The sequence below is a fragment of the Protopterus annectens genome, chromosome 8.part1 (assembly GCF_019279795.1).
Source record: "Protopterus annectens isolate FY-2018-M chromosome 8.part1, PAN1.0, whole genome shotgun sequence".
In the NCBI taxonomy this organism is placed as follows: Eukaryota; Metazoa; Chordata; order Ceratodontiformes; family Protopteridae; genus Protopterus; species Protopterus annectens.
Genome location: NC_056742.1, coordinates 149,433,764 through 149,458,832, shown reverse-complemented (window position 1 = coordinate 149,458,832; position 25,069 = coordinate 149,433,764). Strand labels below are relative to the sequence as shown.

The 25,069-nt window shown below is 41.8% G+C and overlaps 1 protein-coding gene across 1 annotated transcript in view; it reads right to left on the bottom strand.

Moving 5' to 3' along the window:
• The window catches only part of PKD1L2 (polycystin 1 like 2), a 1,522,374-nt gene that overhangs the window by 1,120,696 nt on the left and 376,609 nt on the right, over positions 1-25,069 (bottom strand). Inside the window, exon 13 of the mRNA XM_044081586.1 lies at positions 24,236-24,350. Coding sequence (XP_043937521.1) covers positions 24,236-24,350 — 115 coding nt within the window. The remainder of the gene's footprint in view (positions 1-24,235; positions 24,351-25,069) is intronic.

Genomic DNA, 25,069 nt, shown 5'->3' with positions numbered 1-25,069 from the left:
TCTCCTATATTGAAGAACATTTTTCTTACAACTTTTCTGATAGGATGTTGTTAACCTACCTATATTATCTTTACAAATTTGTACATCAAAAAATGAATGCTGCCAGCTGAATAACTCTTTTCAAAAACTAAATAACTTGAGTTATTCAAATAATTCAGGAACTGATGCAGTTGTGCAGTTCCCCCTTCTATAGCAAAAATAGATCATCAACAAATCTAGTATAAAAATGGGCTAAATTCATGCTGAGTAAAACTATCTTTCTTACCCATCGAGCTAGCACTAAATTGGCATAGCTATTGGTGAAAGAAGTGCCCATCACTACACCAGTTCATTGTTTGAATATCTGGTCAGAGAAAATAAATGAAAATAAATACTTTAGTCTCCAAACTTATTATAATAAGATGCATGTGAAGATAGGTAAAGGCTGCCAGCCTAGCTAGATAGAATTCTGTAGATAATTCTGTCATTTGTAAATATTAATATAAGCCACAGGCTTGTTCTCTTAAATGGGAAAAAAATGTTGGTAAATGTTAAACTTCAAAAATGTAACAACAGTGCACTCTGCTGTTAGAAAGCTAAGTCAACCATTTTATGACTGTCTTTGATCTTTAAAGTTGGCTCCGATATGTCTAGAGGAAGGCATCCTGCCTATTGATTTAAGGCCAGAGTTAATGGCAAGAATTTGCATGTATAAATGTCCTTTATTGCTCTAGTTTCTGACCCGATGTAAAGAATGTAAATGTAGTTTCTGTTAGCCGGGGAACACCAGAGAAATGTGAAGAATGAGGTCATGTGCAGCAGCTCTGTATTATCAATTAAAAGAGAAAGAATCAGAGACTTTTATCTTTTGAACATCCAACATCACCAGCACTGCCTGTTTCTATATGTAAGTTTATTTTAGAACTGTGTATTCTCTTAGAAATAGCTAGGAATTAGGAAGATTAGACTAAGTGTTTTCTGTGATGTCAGTATTTCTCTGTGATCTCTGAACTCTTGACTGGCACTGTATAGTAAGAAATATTGTCTTGTGTTTTTATTATTTATTATTAAATATTTTTAAACCTTTCAACTGTTGCTGTATTCTGTAGAGATAATTTAAGTTCCAGTGTGACTGTACCAAGTCACTTCAAATAAGTCCTGACTGTTAGGTTGCACTTACCATTTGGATAATAATATTGCACAGTAATAATGGACACCCTTTTAAGGGCCTTTGAGTAGCTGATAAATATTAGCTGGGTGGCGGCAGTGATTTCTACCATGTAGTCTGGGTAAAAGGGGTACTGCTGGAGAACCTGTGCCAGCCTTCCCCAGGAGTGTCTGTTTGGTTGTATAAACTCTTATCTCAAAGTGTGTGTGTGTCAGCTACTTGGACAGGGACACGAAGCACTGGCTGGACAGAGAGGGTGCTGGAGGTTTTAGATTGCCCAGTTGCCTGAAATCTGGACCCTATAGCTGTGCCAATAGGGAGTCTTACTGAGGACCTGGAAAAAAGGTAGAAACCAGTCCCAGACTGACTGTGATCTCTGTGCGCTCTTAAAGGAAATTGTACTTTACTGTGTGTGTATTTATTATCCTTTCCCTATATGGACGCCCATCACTGGTGTTAGTGGTGAGGACTGAGGCTCCTTGATTGCTGGGCCATTGTACAGGCATCACATAATTTTTTGGCAGTGGTGGAATATCCACACCACATATTAATTGGTTGGCAAATACTAACTGGCTTGTAGTGGTGTGGTTAAAGTGAATTCCTGCAGCTTGTGAAAAGTGATCACTTAAGGTGTTCTGTATGCTAATTCAGCCAAGCAGTGAATACTCAGAGTTCAAATCACAATTGTTTTATTTCTTTTGTTAGCTTAGTTAGTCAGGAAGAGCAGGTGGCATGTCAGCAGAGGAGTACAGAAAGCTGACAAGGAGCCAGTTGGCTGAAATGTGCCAGGCTAGGGGACTGGTGCATGGAAACCTGTCAAAGGCAGACATGATTGCAGCTTTGGTCACAGCTGCATCAGAACACAGCAACCAGGAGGGCAATCAGACTGGCAGTGGAGATGTACCACACTCAGGGACGGGACAGCTCAACCTTTCTGCAGAGGACTTAAAAATTCATCTGGGGCTAAAGAGACTTGAGTTGGAGGCCAAGCATTTGGAAATAGAAGCAGCTGAGAGACTGAGACATCTGCAGGCTGAGGAGGATGAGAAACTGATATGCCTGGAAGCTGAGTAAATGAAGAGGCAGCAGCAGCATGAGAAGGAGTTGCTGACTATTTGCCAGTGTCATGGAGGTAATGGGGAAGAGAGTAATTGGACCCCAGAAGCACAAAAGGTCAGTACATTTCTTCTGCAGTTTAGAGAGTGGGATAATTTTGATAGTTACATTCATATGTTTGAGAGAGTGTGTAATCAGTATGATGTTGACCAAAGGCTCTGGGTAGGGTTCCTAACTATCTTACTCCATGGTAAAGCTGTAACTGTTTTGTCTGAACTTGCTGATTGTGAATATTTTGATTATACTGCTGTTAAAAATCACTTGTTAGAATGTTTTAAGCTAACACCTGAAACATCTAGGAAAAAGTTTCATTAGCATAGATACAAGTCAGATAAAAGTGTGTGTGAATATGTTGCTGAACTGAGCACTTATTTTCATAGGTGGGTGAGTGGATGTCAGGTCACCACTTTTGAAGGGCTGGCAGACCTTTTGGTGAGGGAACAAGCCCTTAGCACGTTGCCTGAGGACATGAGGATCTGGTTAGCTGATAGACAATGTCCTACTTCAGATGAGTTGGGGAAGAAGGGAGACCTATACCTAGCAAGCAGGGCATTCCTGCACAGGAAATGGACCCCCCAGTGCAGCACCAGGTGGATACAGGACCCCAAAGGCCTATTAGGCAGGCCCCTTATAGGGCACCTGAGAAAGTCAAACAGACTCAGAGGGAGGAGATACAGGAGATGTTGGAACTAAGGGTGATTCAAGGGTCCAACAGTCCCTGGACCTCCCCAGTGGTGCTGGTGCCAAAGAAGGATGGCAGCACCAGGTTCTGTGTGGACTGCAGGAAATTAAATAGTCACACAGTCAGATGCTTACCCCATGCCTAAGACAGATAAGGGCCTAGAGCAGATGGGTGGGGCTAACTATCTTACAACCATTGATCTTACCAAGGGTTACTGGTAGGTTCCCTTGACTCCCGGTGATAGAGAGAGGTCAGCCTTTGTAACTCCTTTTGGATTGTATGAGTTCACAAAGATACCCTTTGGAATGGAAAATGCCCCAGCAACTTTCCAGAGGCTGGTAGATCATATCCTAGCAGGAGCAGGAGGGTTTGCCCTTGCTTACCTAGATGATATTGCCATCTACAGCCATTCCTGGCAAGAGTACCTTCAACATGTCAGGGAGGTGATGGGCAGACTACAGAGGGCAGGGTTGACCATTAAGCTGAGCAAATGGCAGGTGGGTATAGTAGAGGTCTCCTACGTGGGACATAGAGTGGGAGTGGTAAGATCAGGCCAGAACCTGCCAAAGTAGAAGACGTTCAGTCATGGCCTGCACCTGTTACCAAAAAGCAGGTGAGGGCATTCTTAGGGACAGCAGGGTATTACAGAAAGTTCATCCCCAGTTATAGAACCATAGCTGCTTCCCTCACAGACCTGACAAGGAAGAACAAAGCCAGCCAGAAAAATGCCAAGTTGCTAAGATTGAGCCTGGGGTTGCAAGCATATGATATGTCAGTGCAGCACCGCAGTGGGACTAGCAATGCCAATGCAGGTGGGTTCTCAAGACAGGGGAATGGGGTAAGGTATACTCAGATAGACTTAACCCTCTCAAGCAGCTTTTCTCAAGGGCCACTTGAAAAACTAGCTTGAGTTCTTCGGGGGGGGGGAGATGTGCGAAGATACGTAAAGGCTGCCAGCCTAGCCAGATAGAATTCTGTAGATAATTCTGTCATTTGTAAATATTAATATAATCCACAGGTTTGTTCTCTTAAATGGAGAAAAAATTTTGGTAAATGTTAAACTTCAAAAATGTAACAACAGTGCACTCTGCTGTAAGAAAGCTTAATCAAGCATTTTATGACTGTCTTTGATCTTTAAAGTTGGCTCTGATATGTCTAGAGGGAGGCATCCTGCCTATTGTTTTAAGGCCAGAGTTAATGCCTAGAATTTGCATGTATAAATGTCCTTTATTGTTCTGGATTCTGACCTGGTGTAAAGAATGTAAATGTAGTTTCTGTTAGCCTGGGAACACCAGAGAAGTGTGGATAATGATGTCATGTGAAGCAGCTCTGTATTATCAATTTAAAGAGAGAGAATCAGAGAGCTCAGAGCATTTTTGTCTTTTGAACATCCACCATCACCAGCACTGCCTGTTTCTATATGTAAGCTTATTTTAGAACTGTGTATTCTTTTAGAAATAGCTAGGAATTAGGAAGATTAGACTAAGTGTTTTTCTCTGATGTCAGAACTTTTCTTCAGTATTATCCTAAGTATTTTTCTGTGATCTCTGAACTCTTGACTGGCACCGTGTATTAAGAAGTATTGTCTTGTGTTTTTATTATTTATTATTAAATATTTTTAAACCTTTCAACTGTGGCTGTTTTGTGTAGAAATAATTTAAGCTGTAAGAGTGCATTGCATGTATATAGTGAGACTGTACCAAGTCACTCCAAATAAGTTTTGACTGTTAGGTTGCACTTTACCATTTGGATGATAATATTGCACAGTAATAATTGTATACACTTTTAAGGGCCTTTGAGTAGCTGATAAATATTAGCTGGGTGCTGGCAGTGATTTCTACTGTATAGTCTGGGTAAAAGGGGCACAGCTGGAGAACCTATGCTAGCCTTCCCTAAGAGTGTCTGTGTGGTTGTATAAACTGTTATCTCAATGTGTGTGGGTCAGCTACTTGGGAAGTGACATGAAGCACTGGCTGGACAGAGAGGGTGCTGGAGGTTTTAGCTTGCACAGCTGGCTGAGGTTTGGACCCTATAGCTGTACCAGTGGGGAGTCTTACTGGGGACATAGAGAGAAAGGTAGAAATCAGCCCCAGATTGACTGTGATCTCAGTATGCTCTTAAGGGAAAGTGTACTTTACTGTGTGTGTATTTATTATCCTTTCCCTATATGGACGCCCCTCACTGGTGTTAGTGGTGAGGATTGAGGCTCCTTGATTGCTGGGCCATTGCAAAGGCATCACATAATTTTTTGGCAGTGGTGCAATATCCACACCACATATTAATTGGTTGGCAAATACTAACTGGCTTGTAGTGGTGTGGTTAAAGTGAATTCCTGTAGCTTGTGAAAAGTGATCACTTAAGGTGTTCTGTATGCTAAATCAGCCAAGCAGTGAATACTCAGATTTCAGATTACAATTGTTTTATTTCTTTTGTTAGCTTAGTTAGTCAGGGAGAGCAGGCGGTATGTCAGCAGAGGAGTATGGAAAGCTGACAAGGAGCCAGCTGGCTGAAATGTGCCAGGCTAGGGGACTGGTGCATGGAAACCTGTCTAAGGCAGACATGATTTCAGCTTTGATCACAACTGCATCAGAAAACAGCACCCAGGAGGGCGATCAGACTGGCAGTGGAGATGTACCACCCTCAGAGAATGGACAGCTCAACCTTTCTGCAGAGGACTTAAAAATTCATCTGGAGCTAAAGAGGCTTAAGTTGGAGGCCAGGCATTTGGAAATAGAAGCAGCTGAGAGACAGATGTCTGCAGGCTGATGAGGGATGAGAAACTGATACGCCTGGAAGCTGAGGTAAAGGAGAGGCAGCAGGAGCATGAGAAGGAGATGCTGACTCTTTGCCAGAGTCATGGAGGTAATGAGGAAGAGAGTAATTGGACCCCAGAAGCACAAAAGGTCAGTAAATTTCTTCCATAGTTTAAAGAGGTGGATAATTTTGATAGTTTCATTCATATGTTTGAGAGAGTATGTAATCAGTATGATGTTGACCAAAGGCTCTGGGTATGGTTCCTAACTCCCTTACTCCATGGTAACGCTGTAACTGTTTTTTCTCAACTTGCTGATTGTGAATATTTTGATTATACTGCTGTTAAAAATCACTTGTTAGAATGTTTTAAGCTAACACCTGAAACATCTAGGAAAACGTTTCATTAGCATAGATACAAGGCAGATGAAAGTGTGTGTGAATATGTTGCTGAACTGAGAACTTATTTTCATAGGTGGGTGAGTGGATGTCAGGTCACCACTTTTGAAGGGCTGGCAGACCTTTTGATGAGGAGAACAAGCCCCTCACGTTGCCTGAGGACATGAGGATCTGGTTAGCTGATAGACAATGTGCTACTTCAGATGAGTTGAGGAAGAAGGGAGACCTACACCTAGCAAGCAGGGCATCCCTGCACAGGAAATGGACCCCCCAGTGCAGCACCAGGTGGATACAGGACCCCAAAGGACTATTAGGCAGGCTCCTTATAGGGTGCCTGAGAGAGTCAAACAGACTCAGAGGGAGGAGATACAGGAGATGTTGGAACTAAGGGTGATTCAAGGGTCCAACAGTCCCTGGACCTCCCCAGTGGTGCTGGTGCCAAAGAAGGATGGCAGCACTAGGTTCTGTGTGGACTGCAGGAAATTAAATAGTCACACAGAGTCAGATGCCTACCCCATGCCTAAGACAGATGAGGGCCTAGAGCAGCTGGCTAAGTATCTTACAACCATTGATCTTACCAAGGGTTACTGGCAATTTCCCTTGACTCCCAGTGCTAGAGAGAGGTCAGCCTTTGAGACTCCTTTTGGATTGTATGAGTTCACAAAAATGCCCTTTGGGATGGAAAATGCCCCAGCATCTTTCCAGAGGCTGGTAGATCATATCTTAGCAGGAGCAGGAGGGTTTGCCCTTGCTTACCTAGATGATATTGCCATCTACAGCCATTCCTGGCAAGAGCACCTTCAACATGTCAGGGAGGTGATGGGCAGACTACAGAGGGCAGGGTTGACTATTAAGCCGAGCAAATGTCAGGTGGGTATAGCAGAGATCTCCTACGTGGGATATAGAGTGGGGAGTGGTAAGATCAGGCCAGAACTTGCCAAAGTAGAAGACGTTCAGGCATGGCCTGCACCTATTACCAAAAAACAGTTGAGGGCATTCTTAGGGACAGCAGGGTATTACAGAAAGTTCATCCCCAGTTATAGAACCATAGCTGCTTCCCTCACAGACCTGACAAGGAAGAACAAAGCCAGCCAGCAAAATGCCAAGTTGCTAAGATGAAGACTGGGGTTGCAAGTATATGATATGTCAGTGCAGTACTGCAGTGGGACTAACAATGCCAATGCAGGTGGGTTCTCAAGACAAGGGAATTGGGTAAGGTATACTCAGATAGACCTAACCCTCTCAAGCAGTTTTTCTCAAGGGTCACTTGATAAACTAGCTTGAGTTCTTGGGGGGGGGGTGTGAAGCTAGGTAAAGGCTGCCAGCCTAGCCAGATAGAATTCTGTAGATAATTCTGTCATTTGTAAATATTAATATAATCCACAGGTTTGTTCTCTTAAATGGGGAAAAAGTTTGGTAAATAAACTTCAAAAATGAAACAACAGTGCACTCTGCTGTAAGAAAGCTTAGTCATGCATTTTATGACTGTCTTTGATCTTCAAAGTCGGCTCTGATATGTCTAGAGGGAGGCATCCTGCCTATTGTTTTAAGGCCAGAGTTAATGGCTAGAATTTGCATGTATAAATGTCCTTTATTGTTCTGGTTTCTGACCTGGTGTAAAGAATGTAAATGTAGTTTCTGTTAGCTTGGGAACACCAGAGAAGTGTGGATAATGATGTCATGTGAAGCAGCTCTGTATTATCAATTTTAAGAGAGAGAATCAGAGAGCTCAACCTTACAGTTACAAACAAAAGGGTTTAGCAGCAGGAAGTAATAGTTGGCAGAGCTTAAAATTAAATGGCTCTGCCTGAGGCAGTTAGCTTAGTACTAACCTATGAACCTATGAACTTTTGCCTTTTGAACATCCACCATCACCATGTAGTAAGAAGTATTGTCTTGTGTTTTTATTATTTATTATTAAATATTTTTAAACCTTTCAACTGTGGCTGTTTTGTGTAGAAATAATTTAATCTGGAAGAGTGCATTGCGTGTAAATAGTGAGACTGTACCAAGTCACTCCAAATAAGTTTTAACTGTTAGGTTGCACTTACCATTTGGATAATAATATTGCACAGTAATAATTGGACACACTTTTAAGGGCGTTTGAGTAGCTGATAAATATTAGCTGGGTGGTGGCAGTGATTTCTACTGTATAGTCTGGGTAAAAGGGGCACAGCTGGAGAACCTATGCTAGCATTCCCTAAGAGTGTCTGTGTGGTTGTATAAACTGTTATCTCAATGTGTGTGTGTCAGCTACTTGGGAAGGGACACGAAGCACTGGCTGGACAGAGAGGGTGCTGGAGGTTTTAGCTTGCACAGCTGGCTGAGATCTGGACCTTATAGCTGTGCCAGTGGGATGTCTTACTGGGGACATGGAGAGAAAGGTAGAAACCAGCCCCAGATTGACTGTGATCTCAGTGTGTTCTGAAGGGAAATTGTACTTTACTGTGTGTGTATTTATTATCCTTTCCCTATATGGATGCCCCTCACTGGTGTTAGTGGTGAGGATTGAGGCTCCTTGATTGCTGGGCCATTGCACAGGCATCACATAATTTTTTGGCAGTGGTGCAATATCCACACCACATATTAATTGGTAGGCAAATACTAACTGGCTTGTAGTGGTGTGGTTAAAGTGAATTCCTGTAGCTTGTGAAAAGTGATCACTTAAGGTGTTCTGTATGCTAAATCAGCCAAGCAGTGAATACTCAGATTTCAGATTACAATTGTTTTATTTCTTTTGTTAGCTTAGTTAGTCAGGGAGAGCAGGCAGTATGTCAGCAGAGGAGAATGGAAAGCTGACAAGGAGCCAGCTGGCTGAAATGTGCCAGGCTAGGGGACTGGTGCATGGAAACCTGTCTAAGGCAGACATGATTTCAGCTTTGATCACAACTGCATCAGAAAACAGCATCCAGGAGGACGATCAGACTGGCAGTGGAGATGTACCACACTCAGGGAATGGTCAGCTCAACCTTTCTGCAGAGGACTTAAAAATTCATCTGGAGCTAAAGAGGTTTGAGTTGGAGGCCAGGCATTTGGAAATAGAAGCAGCTGAGAGACTGAGATGTCTGCAGGCTGACGAGGGATGCGAAACTAATATGCCTGGAAGCTGAGGAAAAGGAGAGGCAGCAGGAGCATGAGAAGGAGATGCTGACTCTTTGCCAGAGTCATGGAGGTAATGGGGAAGAGAGTAATTGGACCCCAGAAGCACATAAGGTCAGTAAATTTCTTGCATAGTTTAAAGAGGCAGATAATTTTGATAGTTTCATTCATATGTTTGAGAGGGTATGTAAACAGTATGATGTTGACCAAAAGCTCTGGGTACAGTTGCTGACTCCCTTACTCCATGGTAAAGCTGTAACTGTTTTGTCTCAACTTGCTGATTGTGAATATTTCGATTATACTGCTGTTAAAAATCACTTGTTAGAATGTTTTAAGCTAACACCTGAAACGTATAGGAAAACATTTCATTAGCATAGATACAAGGCAGATGAAAGTGTGTGTGAATATGTTGCTGAACTGAGAACTTATTTTCACAGGTGGGTGAGTGGATGCCAGGTCACCACTTTTGAAGGCTGGCAGACCTTTTGATGAGGGGAACAAGCCCTTAGCACGTTGCCTGAGGACATGAGGATCTGGTTAGCTGATAGACAATGTGCTACTTCAGATGAGTTGAGGAAGAAGGGAGACCTAGCAAGCAGGGCATCCCTGTACAGGAAAGGGACCCCCAGTGCAGCACCAGGTGGATACAGGACCCCACAGGCCTATTAGGTAGGCCCCTTATAGGGTGCCTGAGAGAGTCAAACAGACTCTGAGGGAGGAGATACAGGAGATGTTGGAACTAGAGGTGATTCAAGGGTCCAACAGTCCCTGGGCCTCCCCAGTGGTGCTGGTATCAAAGAAGGATGGCAACACCAGGTTCTGTGTGGACTGCAGGAAATTAAATAGTCAAACAGAGTCAGATGCTTACCCCATGCTTAAGATAGATGAGGGCCTAGAGCAGCTGGGTGAGGCTAATTATCTTACAACCATTGATCTTACCAAGGGTTACTGGCAGGTTCCCTTGACTCCTAGTGCTAGAGAGAGGTCTGCTTTTGTGACTCCTTTTGGCTTGTATCAGTTCACAAAGATGCCCTTTGGGATGGCAAATGCCCCAGCAACTTTCCAGAGGCTGGTAGATCATATCCTAGCAGGAGCAGAAGGGTTTGCCTTTGCTTACCTAGAGGATATTGCCATCTACAGTAATTCCTGGCACAGGTGCCTTCAACATGTCAGGGAGGTGCTGGGCAGGCTACAGAGGGCAGGGTTGACCATTAAGCCGAGCAAATGTCAGGTGGGTATGGCAGAGATCTCTTACCTGTGACTTAGAGTGGGGATTGGTAAGATCAGGCCAGAACCTGCTAAAGTAGAATACATTCCGGAATGGCCTGCACCTGTTACCAAAAAGCAGGTGAGGGCATTCGTAGGGACAGCAGTGTATTACTGAAAGTCCATCCATAGTTATAGGACCATAGCTGCTTCCCTCACAGACCTGCCCATGAAGAACAGAGCCAGCCAGCAAAATGCCAAGTTGCTAAGATGGAGCCTGGGGTTGCAGGCATATAATATTTCAGTGCAACACTGCAGTGGGACTAGCAATGCCAATGCAGATGGTTCTCAAGACAGGGGAATGGGGTAAGGTATACTCAGATAGACCTATCTCTCTTAAGCAGCATTTCTCAAGGGTCAATTGAAAAACTTGCTTGAATTCTTCAGGGGGGAGATGTGTGAAGATAGGTAAAGGCTGCCCCAGCCTAGCCAGATAGAATTCTGTAGATAATTCTGTCATTTGTAAATATTAATACAAGCCACAGGCTTGTTCTCTTAAATGGAGAAAAATGTTGGTAAATGTGAAACTTCAAAAATGTAACAACAGTCCACTCTGTTGTTAGAAAACTTAGTCAAGCATTTTATGACTGTCTTTGATCTTCAAAGTCAGCTCTGATATGTCTATAGGGAGGCATCCTGCCTATTGTTTTAAGGCTAGAGTTAATGGCTAGAATTTGCATGTATAAATGTCCTTTATTGCTCTGGTTTCTGACCTGGTGTAAAGAATGTAAATGTAGTTTCTGTTAGCCTGGGAACACCAGAGAAGTGTGGATAATGATGTCATGTGAAGCAGCTCTGTATTATCAATTTAAAGAAAGAGAATCAGACAGCTCAGAGCATTTTTGTCTTTTGAACATCCAACATCACCAGCACTGCCTGTTTCTATATGTAAGTTTATTTTAGAACTGTGTATTCTCTTAGAAATAGTCTGGAATTAGGAAGATTAGACTAAGCGTTTTTTTCTGAGATGTCAGAACTTTTCTACAGTATTATTTTAAGTATTTCTCTGTGATCTCTGAACTCTTGACTGGCACTGTGTAGTAAGAAATATTGCCTTGTGTTTTTATTATTTATTATTAAATATTTTTAAACCTTTAAACTGTGGCTATTTTGTGTAGAGATAATTTAAGCTCCAAGAGTGCATTGCATGTATATAGTGAGACTGTACCAAGTCTCTCCAAATACGTCTTGACTGTTAGGTTGCACTTACCATTTGGAAAATAATATTGCACAGTAATAATTGGACATACTTTTAAGGGCCTTTGAGTAACTGATAAATATTAGTTGGGTGGTGGCAGTGATTTCTACTGTATAATCTGGGTAAAAGGGGCACAGCTGGAGAACCTGTGCCAGCCTTCCCCAGGCATGTCTGTGTGGTTGTATAAACTCTTATCTCAAAGTATGTGTGTGAGCTACTTGGGCAGGGACACAAAGCACTGGTTGGACAGAGAGGGTGCTGGATGTTTTAGCTTACCCAACTGGCTGAGATCTGGACCCTATAGCTGTGCCAGTGGGGAGTCTTATTGGGGACCTGGAGAGAAAGGTAGAATCCAGCCCCAAGCTGACTGTGATCTCTGTGTGCTCTTAAGGGAAATTGTACTTTACTGTGTGTGTATTTATTATCCTTTCCCTATATGGATGCCCCTCACTGGTGTTGATGGTGAGGATTGAGGCTCCTTGGTTGCTGGGCCAGTGCATGGGTGCCACAATGCATATTAAGTTGAGTAAGGAATTTTATAAAGAATGTTGTGTACTTAACTAAATGCATATCTTCTCAACACCTTCATGGTTAGGAATCACAGTGAACAATAATTTAACATCCAGTGTGACTAAAAAAAATCACCTTCTTTATTATTCAAAGACCAGAAATATAATTCTTGTAAAAATGTGTTGTATCCACTAATATATATTTGGTACATTCTAAATGTTCAAAAGACAGTGTGAAGCACTTCTGATTGATAATGAGTTTCAATCTGTAATGCCTGGCTTTACTGACTTGGCTGACTGTAGTCTGTAGACATCAATTTACTAGAAAATCACAAATTATATGAAGACAAATCAAAAATACGAGACAAAATCAGGGACATTCTGTAGAATTCTGGATTTTTGAGATGAGAGGAATGATGTGACTGAAAACGGAAGTGATGGTGAGAGTGAGGAGTGTTAAGTTATTATTTTTACCACAATACTGGCTAGATATTTTTGGCAATACTTTTGACTTTGTGATTTTGCAGAGCAACTTGGAAAACTTTAATCTGTGGTAACTTGTTTGTATGGAGGTGAAATAATATTACATACTCATCAAACATTGTGGCTATAATGGTTGGGTGGGGGTCAAAGTTACTCACCCTCTTGTCATTTGCTTAGTTTAAACCATCACTTATCTGACTTTGCATGACAAGCATGCATTTGTCAAAACTAAGATGGACTACCAAACTGGACAACTGATATGCACAGAGTAGTTATAACTGAAAACTGCTGGGGTTGTTTATGGAGGAAAATGACTAGCTGCCTGCTGTTGTTTGCTTAGTATTCTGTTTTTTCAGGTCTAATGTGATTTATGTAAAGCACACTGCAATATTTTAATGTGTGGCAACTGCTTGTTTGGAGAAAAGGTAAAATACATTACATGCCATCCTCTTATCACAATCAGAGATCTAAATTTGCATATAAGTGGCTATAACTGGTGGGAGTTGTTTGGATGAAGGTAAATTACCCCTTGTCACTTGTTCAGTTTAATAGTCATCCTTCAAAAAAATAAAGGATATAATTCATCACAGAATACTTAGACCTTCACGGACATAGTAGTCAACTCTGCCCTGAACCACCTCACCTAGTCTAATACCGTCTCTGCTCATAGCTATACAGAGACTTTCACTTTACTTGGTTGCATGTCTGTGTGTGTGCTTGGGGGGGTATGAGAAAATTTCATTATTTCTTTAACATTCTTTCTTAACCTCGAAAGTCACTATGCCTTGAACTGAACAAGGAGAAGGTCACTGTAAGCTGCCTGTCAGGTCCAGGATCTGCCACATAACACAAGCACTCAGGTCACTCCAAAGCAAGTACAAGTATGACTCTATCATTGTCCATGCTGGTGTGAATGACCTGAGACGTACCTCCCTGGACTACATAAAAAGAGACATAGAGGAGCTCTCTGACCATGTAGCCCAGGCTGGTATGACCCTGACCTTGAGTAGCATCTTGCCCTCACCAAGAATGATGCCACAGTATAAAGACAAATTGATCAGTTTCAACAATTGGCTAAAGTATTGGTGTCATTCAAAGGGGATCCAGTGTCTGTCAGCCTGGGATGACATGCTCGACAAGCCACGTTGCTTCGCTAGGGACGGCTTGCACCTGTCACCCTTAGGCTTTCGTATACTGGCCAAGGCTCTTGCCACCCCATTTTTAGGCAAGGCTCAAAGGACAAACCCACCTCCATAGACAACCCAAGGATAAAAAAACTAAAGGTAATGCTACTCAATGCCAGAAGTCTAAACCTCAAGATGCACACACTCGAGGCTCTCCTCAGTATGGAGAAAATCGATGTCTGTGCAGTAACAGAAACCTGGTTCAAGGCTCCTGAGAGCACCCCAGCACTACCAGGTTATAACTCATACCATGCGTTTTGGCCCCAAAACTCGGACCGAAGCACAAAAGGAGGGGAGTACCTATATATATCAAAGATACCTACACCTCGAGGTTAGTGGCAGTGCACAAGCATCGGAAACCATCCATGTGCAACTAACAGTGGGCAAAACTGCCTTTCAGTTTGTAGCCTGCTACAGAACACCCTCCCTATTACAGGAACCCCACCTGGCATTCCTGAGAACACTGGAGAATATGAAGGTCTCTCCAAACACTATGTTATTGGGTGACTTCAACTACCCAAGCATTGACTGGGAAAACTACTCAAGCCCAAATACCCTCGTCCAATGGTTCCTTGAATTTATAAACTCTAACGCAATGGAACTACTGGTCACCACTCCCACAAGAGGGAACAACATATTGGACCTGGTCATCACCAACATGGGGACTCTATGTTCCACACCAGAGGTAAACCCCTCATTGGTAAGATCTGACCATAAACAAATTTCCCTGGACATCCATATCCTGTCCCCACCCCCAGCCAAGGAAATCACTGTAAAGAATTTCTCAAAAGCCAGCTTTGCACTTCTCAAGACTAAGGTGGAATCCTTCAAAGCCCCTGGGCTAGAGAATAATACAGCCCAATCCGCAGAATCCTTTACAAATGCATTCTATGAGCACCTGCAGGAATGCATGGATTGTGCTATCCCAAATAAAACCAAGACTCACTCCTCCAAAAACAGGAGACTGGTCTGGTGGACCCCGGCCATAAATAAGCTATACAACAGAAGGAGGAAGCTACTACATGACAGAGCAAAATCCCAAAAAGGGAAGGCATCTCTGATCAGTATTAGCAAGAAACTACGATCCCTCATAAAATCATCAAAGGCCAGCTTCAAAGAAAAATTGCCCTAGACACTAAAGATAATCACAAGGCCTTCTTTAGTTATGTCAGGAACATGGGCAGAAACTCCCAGATATGCTCTGAATTGTTGCATAATGGTACAAAATATACCGAACCTACAGACATAGCCAACATCCTGGCAGACAGATTCAGTGCAAACTTCTCCCCCTCTTCCCCCCAAAGAGCAAATGCCTATCCCAAAGGAATGTAACCTCCCTGACATCACAGATGCACAGGTGAAAGCTGCCCTCTCCAAAGCAAAAAACACAGCATCTATGGGACCGGACGGTGTCCCAGGCTGTGTCTTACATGAGCTCCAAGAAGAACTGAACCCTCACATTAAGTCACTGTTCAAACTTAGCCTTACTACAGGATATGTACCCAAAGAATGGCGTACAGCTACAGTGGTCCCACTCCACAAAGGTGGTGCCACAACGGACCCTGGAAACTATCGCCCCATAAGCCTGACTAATCTGGTCTGTAAAGCTATGGAGCGTATTATCATGGAACTCATAAACAAAGACATTGGGAGCCTCCAGACACTGGACCCTACCAAATTCGGCTTTGTTAAGGGCAGATCTTGCCTCTTAAACCTAGTTGATTTCTTTGAAACAGTTACCAAAGCCATAGATGAGGGCAAGGTAGTCCACACAGCCTACTGGACCTCACAAAAGCCTTCAACATAATACCCCACTCGGGCATCATAAATAAGCTTACCAGCTTAAATATCAACCCCTATATCACAAGATGGGTTGCAAACTGGCTCAGAGATAGAACCCACATGGTCAGAATCGCAGGTGCCATGTCCGAATCCAAACCAGTTACAAGTGGCGTCCCACAGGGCTCAGTTCTGGGACCTCTCTTGTTCGGTATATACTTCTCTGAGGTTCAGGCTAACACGGGGGGATTATGGCTGACAAAGTTCACAGATGACTGCAAACTGGGGCCATAATCGAATCTCCAGCTGACACAAGCATCCTCCAAAAGGGTCTCACAGAGACGGATGCTTGGTGCCAGAGCCATGGCCTCAAGCTAAATGCTAAAAAGTGCATAGTCATCCCCTTTGGCAAAAACAAGGTGCCCACAAATTACCACATAGGTGGTAATCCATTAAGTACAGAAGAAGTAATTAGAGATTTGGGGACCAACGTAGATAGTAATCTCTCATTTGATAATCACGTTGCCAAAGTGGTTAGAAAGACCTTCTATATAGCCCACCTTATCACGAAAGGGTTCACATCTAGATCAAGAGAGGTCATTGTGCCCCTCTACTCATCACTCATCAGGCCCATAATTGAATACAATGCCCCTTTTGGGATGTACCTTACCCGACACCTGCAGCAACTGGAGAGACCCCAAAAGTACCTCACCAAGAGGATCATGGGCTACAAACAGATGTCCTATGCAGCTCGACTAAAGAAACTCCAGCTCTACTCAGTTGCTTACCGCCTACTCAGAGGCAATCTATGCCTGACGTACAAAGCCATGCCAAACCCAGAATTAATGGACATGCTCCACCTCAAAAAATCCAAGTCCTTTAGAGCTATACGCTCCAGGGACCTAAACCTCAGCACAAAAATAAATAGGACATGCTGGAGGGACAGATTCATTTCCCAGAGGCTCCCCTCACTCTGGAATAGAATCCCAATTCATGTTAGACATAGCCCCTCGCTGACTCTCTTCAAGCAAAATCTGGACGCGTGGATGGGAAATTGCAAATTGACCCCTGGGATCTCTTCTGTGTCCCTGCTAGACAGAGGCACAGTAAACTAATCTTAAAAGGGTACCTTCTGTGACCTACTTTACAGAGGCACAGTAGGCTAATCTAATAGGGAGGCAGAAGCCAAATACACTCTGGCTAGGCTTATAAATGCCCTAGGGCAGATAGCCTAGTATCTACCTATGAACCTATGAACCTTGTGTTGGGCTAAGGACAGTATGCTCATTATTTCTTTATAACTTTCTTCACAAACTTCAGTGGGATGCTCAGAGGGTCACTATAGCTTGTATAAGAGCAGTGTTCCGTTTAGAAGTAACAAGTTGGGACAGTATTGTAATCATTTTATTTCATTTTCATTTCAGTCAAGCTTCTAATGCATATGCAGGTGGCTATCTTTTGGGAAGAGTAAAGAAGCATGCTGTTTATATATGTTTGACTACAATTATGTTATGTTCTGTTTGTCATTTTAGTTTTGTCCCAGTCTGACATCAGAAGGTTGCACAGACAGTGGCTTTCCTCTGGGGACAGAGTGAGGAGGTATGCTGCATATACATATGACATCAACAGCAGTAGCTTGAAATATATGACTGTGGGCATTTGTCCCTTATCTTTCATCTCAGTTTAATACCAGACAGGGATATACAGAAAGTGACAACCTATTTTGAGTGGAGGGTAGAGGGGCAGGTACTCTTTCAAGATATGATATATCTATTTGTCTTCTCAGTTTATTGTGAACTGGTTTCTTGGTCAGTTTTGAGCTTTAAAACTTGGATACAACTTATTTCTTCATTGAAATATAAGGTAAGATATGAATTTCTTTGATGTACGCATGATTTTTGCTCAGCCCATCATGGGATGAAAAAGGTTGGAAACCAGCTGTAAAATGTACCTCACAGTATTTATAACCTCATGGCTTCTGGGTGCCCTCTAGACCCCCATCTTCATTTACTTATGACAGTGTGACAGTGAAGTTTTGGTCAATTAGGGTGTGTTGAAGGGATGCAGGAAAAAGCAAAGTTGGAGTAAGACTGAATTTCTTTCCTCAATCATGGTTTTCATTCAAGCCATCCTTGTTTTTTTAAAAAAACTCAGAAATGCATCTCAGAGCCTCCTGAATTAACACACTTATTTCTACTATAGTCAGGAAGTTGGAACAGACTTCCTGGGAAGCTTGATATGAAGGATGCCTTCAAAAAATTGCTTGGCCTCAAATCTAGAGGCTAGAGGATGAGTCAAGGACAGACAAGCAGAAATTGGTGACAGGTGAGCTTTAACTGAACAATACATCAACCCAGCATGGAGCAGATCCCACAAATAAGAGAAAACCACAGGAATCTCCACAGATAGGGGATCCTGATGGCAAGAGAGGCACTATACAGAAAATCGTTTCCATTTGGACAAATATGATTTCCTGTTAGTGGGCTTCCTTACCATCTGCAGGACCCAAACCATGCTTTCAGAAAATATTCAGTTGAAGACTGGACAGGATAGAATGGATAAAAGACCCCTTGCCATGTGTGAGGAGGTCCACCCAGTGAGGTAACTTGTGATGGTTGCCCCTGGCTAAGTGAAAAAGAAGGGGGAACCAATGCTGTCTAAGCCCAAAGGGAGCCACTAACACAATTTTAAGACAGTCCTGCCTGATCTTGTGCAAGACTCATGGTAACAGATGAAGAGGATTGAAGGCATACAGAAACATCCCCTTCCAAGATAAAGACAGGGCATCCACTTTCTAAGCCAGAGGACTAGAGACTCTGGAATAGAATAGAGGAGATGTCTGTTCAGAGGGGATGCAAAAAGATTTACCTAAGAAATATCCCACTGATGGGCAATGTCCAGGAACACATCTCTGTGAAGCATCCATTCATGAACTTGTGTGCTGGACCTGCTCAAAGAGTCTGCCCCTAGACTGTGCTCCAAGGGATTTTAAACAGCCTGAAGAGTCACTTGATACTGGACAGCTGGATCTCAGACCTGACAAACTAGTCTGCAAAGAATATAGGACTTTATACCCCCACATCATTCTGGTAATGTCTGTGAAACCTTTGAGGGGCCCAGGAAGAAAGAGGGAATGAAAAGCCTGAAAATCTGGACACAGAGACCTCATCTCCTTTATAATGATGTGGGGCAACCTCTGATGAAGAGGCCAGATCTCCTGAATGTTGAGAGATCTGAAGGAGGCTCACCATCTCCTGTCTGAGGTGTCTGTAAAGAGCTCCTGAGTCTGGACTAGAGCCTGGAAATTAAACCCTGGGTTGAGAAAAAGTTGATGAATCCACCACTGAAGCTCTAGCTTGAGGCAAGAAAGGAAGGAAGGAGACTGGGAAGTCCGCTGATTGGCAATGCTGGAGCCACACTGACTTGAGGTACCACTTTAGCTTTCTCATGTGAAGCTTGGCCAGAGGAAACATAGTAATGGTTGTTAAACCATGAACCTGAGGACCCTGACAAAAGCCCTGGCCATAACTGAAGCCTGAGAAAGAAGAGACTGGAAAAAGGCAGTAAGAGGCAGGGCCTTGGGGGTAGGCAGACATGCCAGCATGGGGATGGTATGCAGCCTGCAATCAATGAAAATATGATCCTGAGAAGGTGTCAAAGCTTATTTCTGGATGTTTATGGTGCACCACAGACTCTGCAACAGGAAAATAGTAGACTGGATATCCTGCATCAAGACATAGGGGGAAAGGAGCTTGAATGAGCAGAATGTCCAAATAGGGAAATATCTGAACTCCTCTCATCCTGGAAAAGACAATGACAAGATTGAGGCATTTTTGTGAATACCCTTGGGGCAATGGAGAAGCCAAAGGGCAAAGCAGAGAACTGAAACTGCAAGGAAGAAACTGAGAAATATAAAAATTTACTGAATGCTGCCCTGGACCAAAAGAGAATGGAGCACCTCTGGGAAAGGAGGAAGTTGTTTCTGAGGAGGTTGAGGGATGTCCAAAAAGAGAGGAAAGGATCTTCAGATGATGAAATATTACTAGTGGATAGTGGACAGAACCAAAGAGTCTGCTGTGACCTTTAACCAATTTGGAAGAAGCAGGGAAAGACTGAAGGATAAGGGAACCTGGCTGTGGAAGCACATTTTCCAATGGAACCTGGCTTATCCTGAAAAGCAAGTTTCTGGGAGGTAGGGGTTTGAGTAGGCTTAGCAGGAGGTACACATCTAGAACCCCTTTTTCCTTTAGTTGGAAGGTGAGACTGCAAGTGAACAAAATCAGATTTGGAGGGGTATGTCCTCTGAAACGTAGGAACAGAATAAACAAAATTATGTTTCAACTCCTGCAAGGCTTTACCCTTATCCTGGAGAGTCTTAAAAATTTCAGCAGCAGCAGCATCAAAAATATTTTTATTATCCAAAGGAGCATCCAACAATTCGGCCTTAATGTCATCAGACAAAGCCTGAAGATGGAGCCAGGAGCAACACCTCATACCAGAAACAAAGACAGCAGTCCTGGAGGAGGCATCAGTTGCATCATAGCAGCATTTGCTAGAGTGGTGAACAACTTGAGAGGTACAGCCCAACAAGCAAAGGACAGAAGCCTTCCCCTCACAAACAGGAAGGTCAGAAACCACTTTGGAAATCTGAGGAAGAGCCTCTCCTTGGCCATACTATACTTATTTGAAAGAAGAAATGTAGTAGAGGGTAACAGCTTAGATGGCTTGTCAAAGAGACTAACACTATAGAAGGATCACCAGAAAGAAATTTATAAAGAAATTTACATTTGTCAGCCACCTTGTAGAATTTATCAGGTTTCCTGGGAGCAGAGGGCTGAGAATCAGGGGCCACAGATGCCACTGAAAAGGTACTGAGGAAGGCAGTCAGAACAGGGGGTCCATCTGGAGGAGCTTATAATACCTTTTCTGAATATCAGACACTTGAGAACAATCCCACTTAAAAATTACATCATAAAGGCAACAGTATCCCCAAAAAGAGTTTGCCCCAAAGGGAAATCTGGACTAATAGAATCCTCTTCCTCTGAACCATTGTCCAAGGGGGATGGAATTTGAGAACAGTAAGTCAGGGACTCTTCCTCAGAATCCAGATTCTCACCTGAAGAATCTAGTTTCCTGGGTCTTTTATGAGGAGTGGAAGAAAAGGGAGGGACAGACATAGACACCCTTTGAGGAGGCTTTAAGGGCATTAAAACATTAAATAACCACTGAGTAAAAAATCCTGCCATTCACGTTGGGGGTCCTTAACTATGCTTGGTTTTCTGTTTATTTTTCCACACAACATCTGCACAAAACACCCTTGAAGGGTAGAACCCTGGCGACATTCAATAAACATAGTAGGGTTCTCCTTCCTAACTAAGATCTGTGGAATCCCCTTCAGTCCCTCAGATTTAATCACCCAAGTTTCCCCTCAATGTCAGGAGCAGATGTTTGTAAAGCCTCCAAGGATGTGTGAGAAGTGAGATCCATGCTGACCTCTGACGGGGTCATGGCAGAGGAATCTGAGGCAACCATTGGACAATCCTCTGGGCTTTCACTAGCCTTGAAACAGATGTCTGGGGGAAGCTGGACAGTAGCCGTATAAGACCTAGGTTCTTCAGCATTTTTCTTGGCAAATGACTGACCCTTGGGATGGGAAGACTCCATCATAGTACCTTGAGCCAACCGCTTAAAATGTTTGTTTTCAAGGTAAATAGATAAAGAGAAGAGATGACATATAGGATCTTAGGGACAAAAACCTGGCAGATAGAATACTGCACATGTGGGAAGCATCCAAACAGAAAAGACACTGGTTATGATGGTCTTTATGGGGAATGCACCTACCACACTGACATTTTCCCTTTCTGGATGACATGAACTGAACAACAATAAATAAAAAAGAAAGATAAGAAGAAACCCCAATGGGGCACTTATCTGAAATGCAGCTTGGTAATTAGCACAGCAGAAGGGCATTCAGACTGACATACAGTGATGGTGTTTGGACTGTTGGTAAAGAAGTTCTGAGCTTATGTGTCTGTATGTCACTTTTATTCCCTATGCCTTGCATGGGGAACATACATGCAATGTATGATACCTGTGAGTAGTAAAGGCTTTGGTATTCTGGACGAACAATAGGCTATCCTTGGCAGGAGATTCCTTTGGTTATGAATACTGCAACAGTGATACATAAGTATATAGATGACATATAGTAAATATTGCACAGTAATGCAATAACATAACACATGGTAAACACAGTTTTGAAATTCAATAATTAAAGCAGATGAGTGAACAAGATAAAACAAGTGGAATGCATCAAAGGACAAACTAGTTCTGTCTTGGAATTCTCTAGATTAAGGACAGACATATTGGCTTGGTAGTGTAGTATACTAAACAGACAGTATAAATTGTTAGCTACAGACTTAGAATTTCCCAGTAAATTAACATTAAGACAAAATCCTCTTATTTTCTAAACTTTCAATACATCCTCTGATTCATCAGCAAATAGGTTGAGAGCTGAGTTAGATGTTTTTCTCAGTGTATCTATGATTCCAGACTTTTTGGTTCAATGTTGCACTGTTTTACTAATAAATGCAATCCTTCTCTCTGTTACTGCATAGTTACCTGATGAGTCGAGTATACAACACTACCTGTTCCAGAACAGCAAGTCAGCATAAACATGTCTTGCTATAACTACCACAATATAAATAAAATAGTTTTCTAAGCTAAGCATGTCTCATGCAAATACATCAAATTATTGCCTTTGTATACATGTTGATTTGCAACACATCTACACACACACACACACACACACACACACACACACACACACACACACACACACACACACGCACACACACACACACATTTCATCACCTAGTAAAAAGTCATATTTGCCCTAACATGTGCTATTATCAGTGAACAATACTCCTTTGCATTTTGGTCATATTCAAAAGTTTTAGTGCTTCCAAACACTGCAAAAATTCATGACAGAAAGTCTAGCTTATTAGCCAGGTCTGTTGAAAAATGAGGAGCAGATACAGACTGATTATACAGCAATATCCCCAGGTGGGGTTGCTTCAAGAATAGAATAGTCAAAATATATTTGGGTTTTACTCATCAAAATAATACACATATATAGAACTCAAGCAAAAAAGTCACATATATGAAAAACAAATCACCAAACAGCAATAATCATTACCAAGATACTAAGACACCATGAACATCCTTCAGAGTTGCTTCAGTGGTAACTTATCCACCACACTGTGTGTGTGTGTGTGTGTGTGTGTGTGTGTGTGTGTGTGTGTGTGTGTGTGTTTATCAATTTTCTTTATAGAACCAAGCAAAGATGCATAAACCCGCTAAGACACATGACACAAATAATCTTTGCATTAAGAAAATATAGGTCCATTTCTGTAACCCAGCACTAGAATGAACAGAAATCTGATGTTTGACATTTGCATTTTATTATTTTTGGAAGGCTAACTATAAATCAAGTGTTTTAAATGCTTATCAATGAGACTAGGCTATTTATCATCCTCCTATGACTCTACTCAGGAGGTAGGAGGGTAGGACTTTAACTGGGACCATCCTATGGGAATTAGGATGGGAAACAACTCTGCTGGGAAGTTAGCAACAAAATTAGCTATACCTCAGCACTTTGTAAGTTGGTAAGGATTCTATGTGCATAAATGTGGTTGGACAGATGATGGGTTCATGGTGTATGACTCCACAACAGTGTTGTAGATATGTTGGTCTAGTTTTAAGCTGCAGTCAGCTATAACCCCTGGATGTTTTACACATTTAGCAACTTAAGTAATGGTCCCATTATTTTTTTAATGTATGAGATATGGATGGTGATTTAGGAATTCAGCATTATTCCTTGCTGCCTCTGGCTTTCAGAATGTCTTGTGTCCTTTTCTTGTAAACTTTATTTTTCTTATTCATACACGGTAAAATCCCTGCTGACTTCTGCAGCAGGGACGTTACTGTGTAATGCATCAATGATTCATCTTCTTGTCTGTTTACAGCTAAAACATCCCTTTGCTGCACCTCAACTACTCTACTTGACTCATACAGTTGGGACAGCTCTGAAGTGGTACATTTCTTTTTCTCTCCTGCCATTGATCACTTTCCCTTTAAGATACAGAGTTCTATACTTAACACCCCCTGTAGAGAGCACATCCCCAATGTACTATATCCATGATGAAGTACTGTAATACTTCCATTTACATACTGCACTTCTACATTACTTGGTGTGATTTAATTTGATTGAATACTCTTGTATAGAGCTTTATATATATATATATATATATATATATATATATATATATATATATATATATATACACATATATATATATATATATATATATATATATATATATATATATCTGTGAGCCTATATATTCAATTCTTAAGAATTGTTTATTTGCATAGTGCTGTTGATGTATTTTCTGCTACAATATGCTTTGTATTTTGCATGTATTTGCTTTGGGCTTGAGCTTTGCCTAACAATGACATATCGAGGATTACTTAAACTTAACAGGCAAACAATAATTATATAAATACACAAAATAATCATAAAATAGAGCCATATAGTTAGTGTAATGTCATATTTTAACTTACCACATGTCCACTTGTAAGTAGTGTTCACTTCTTTGGGATACTGAAGTCTGACATTACTAGAGGGTTTTACTTCCTCGCCTGGACTGATACATATTGTCTTGTCAACTGTGGCGGCCTTTAAAACAAAATACATACACATATTCAATGCTTCATGTGTTACTGTTATTTATTCAGTCAAATACAACCAATTTAATAACCGTGCAGAAAAAACGCTACTAAGGATCCAAAATTATAAGATCAAGGATTTTAACAACAATATTGAGCTCTTTCTTTTCTCTAAGGAGACTTCATCATTCTTTTCTTTTTGTTTTTTTCTGCACGGTTCTTGGTTTATACTAATTATGCAGCATCATTTCTACAGTACAACTAATTTAATAACCAGATACACCTTTAATAAATGTTCACCATTCCTTTATCTGCATAGATAAATCAAAATCATTTGCTTCTGATTTGACAGTAATGTCAGAAGACACTGTTCTAAAATTGCATTTAAATGTTCTAAGATGTGTTTTGTGTGGCATCTACATGTGCTATTATCAGTGAACGATATTCTGGGACAATCAGTATAATCATATAAACTTGCACAATGTTTTACCAGTCACATTATTACAACATTATTGGAAGGCTCTTCACCTCCAACAGCATACATACAAAATGAAAAACAGTGTGCTAATTAAGTCATAAAATATTGGACTTTACAAAAAAGAGTTTACTATGGCATTGCCATGACATCTATGTATTCTAAGAAATCACAAATGTTTTGCGTTTTTCCATAACTTGCCAGTGCATGCATGACAGAAATATATATGTTAAAGATAGCTCACACCATGCAGA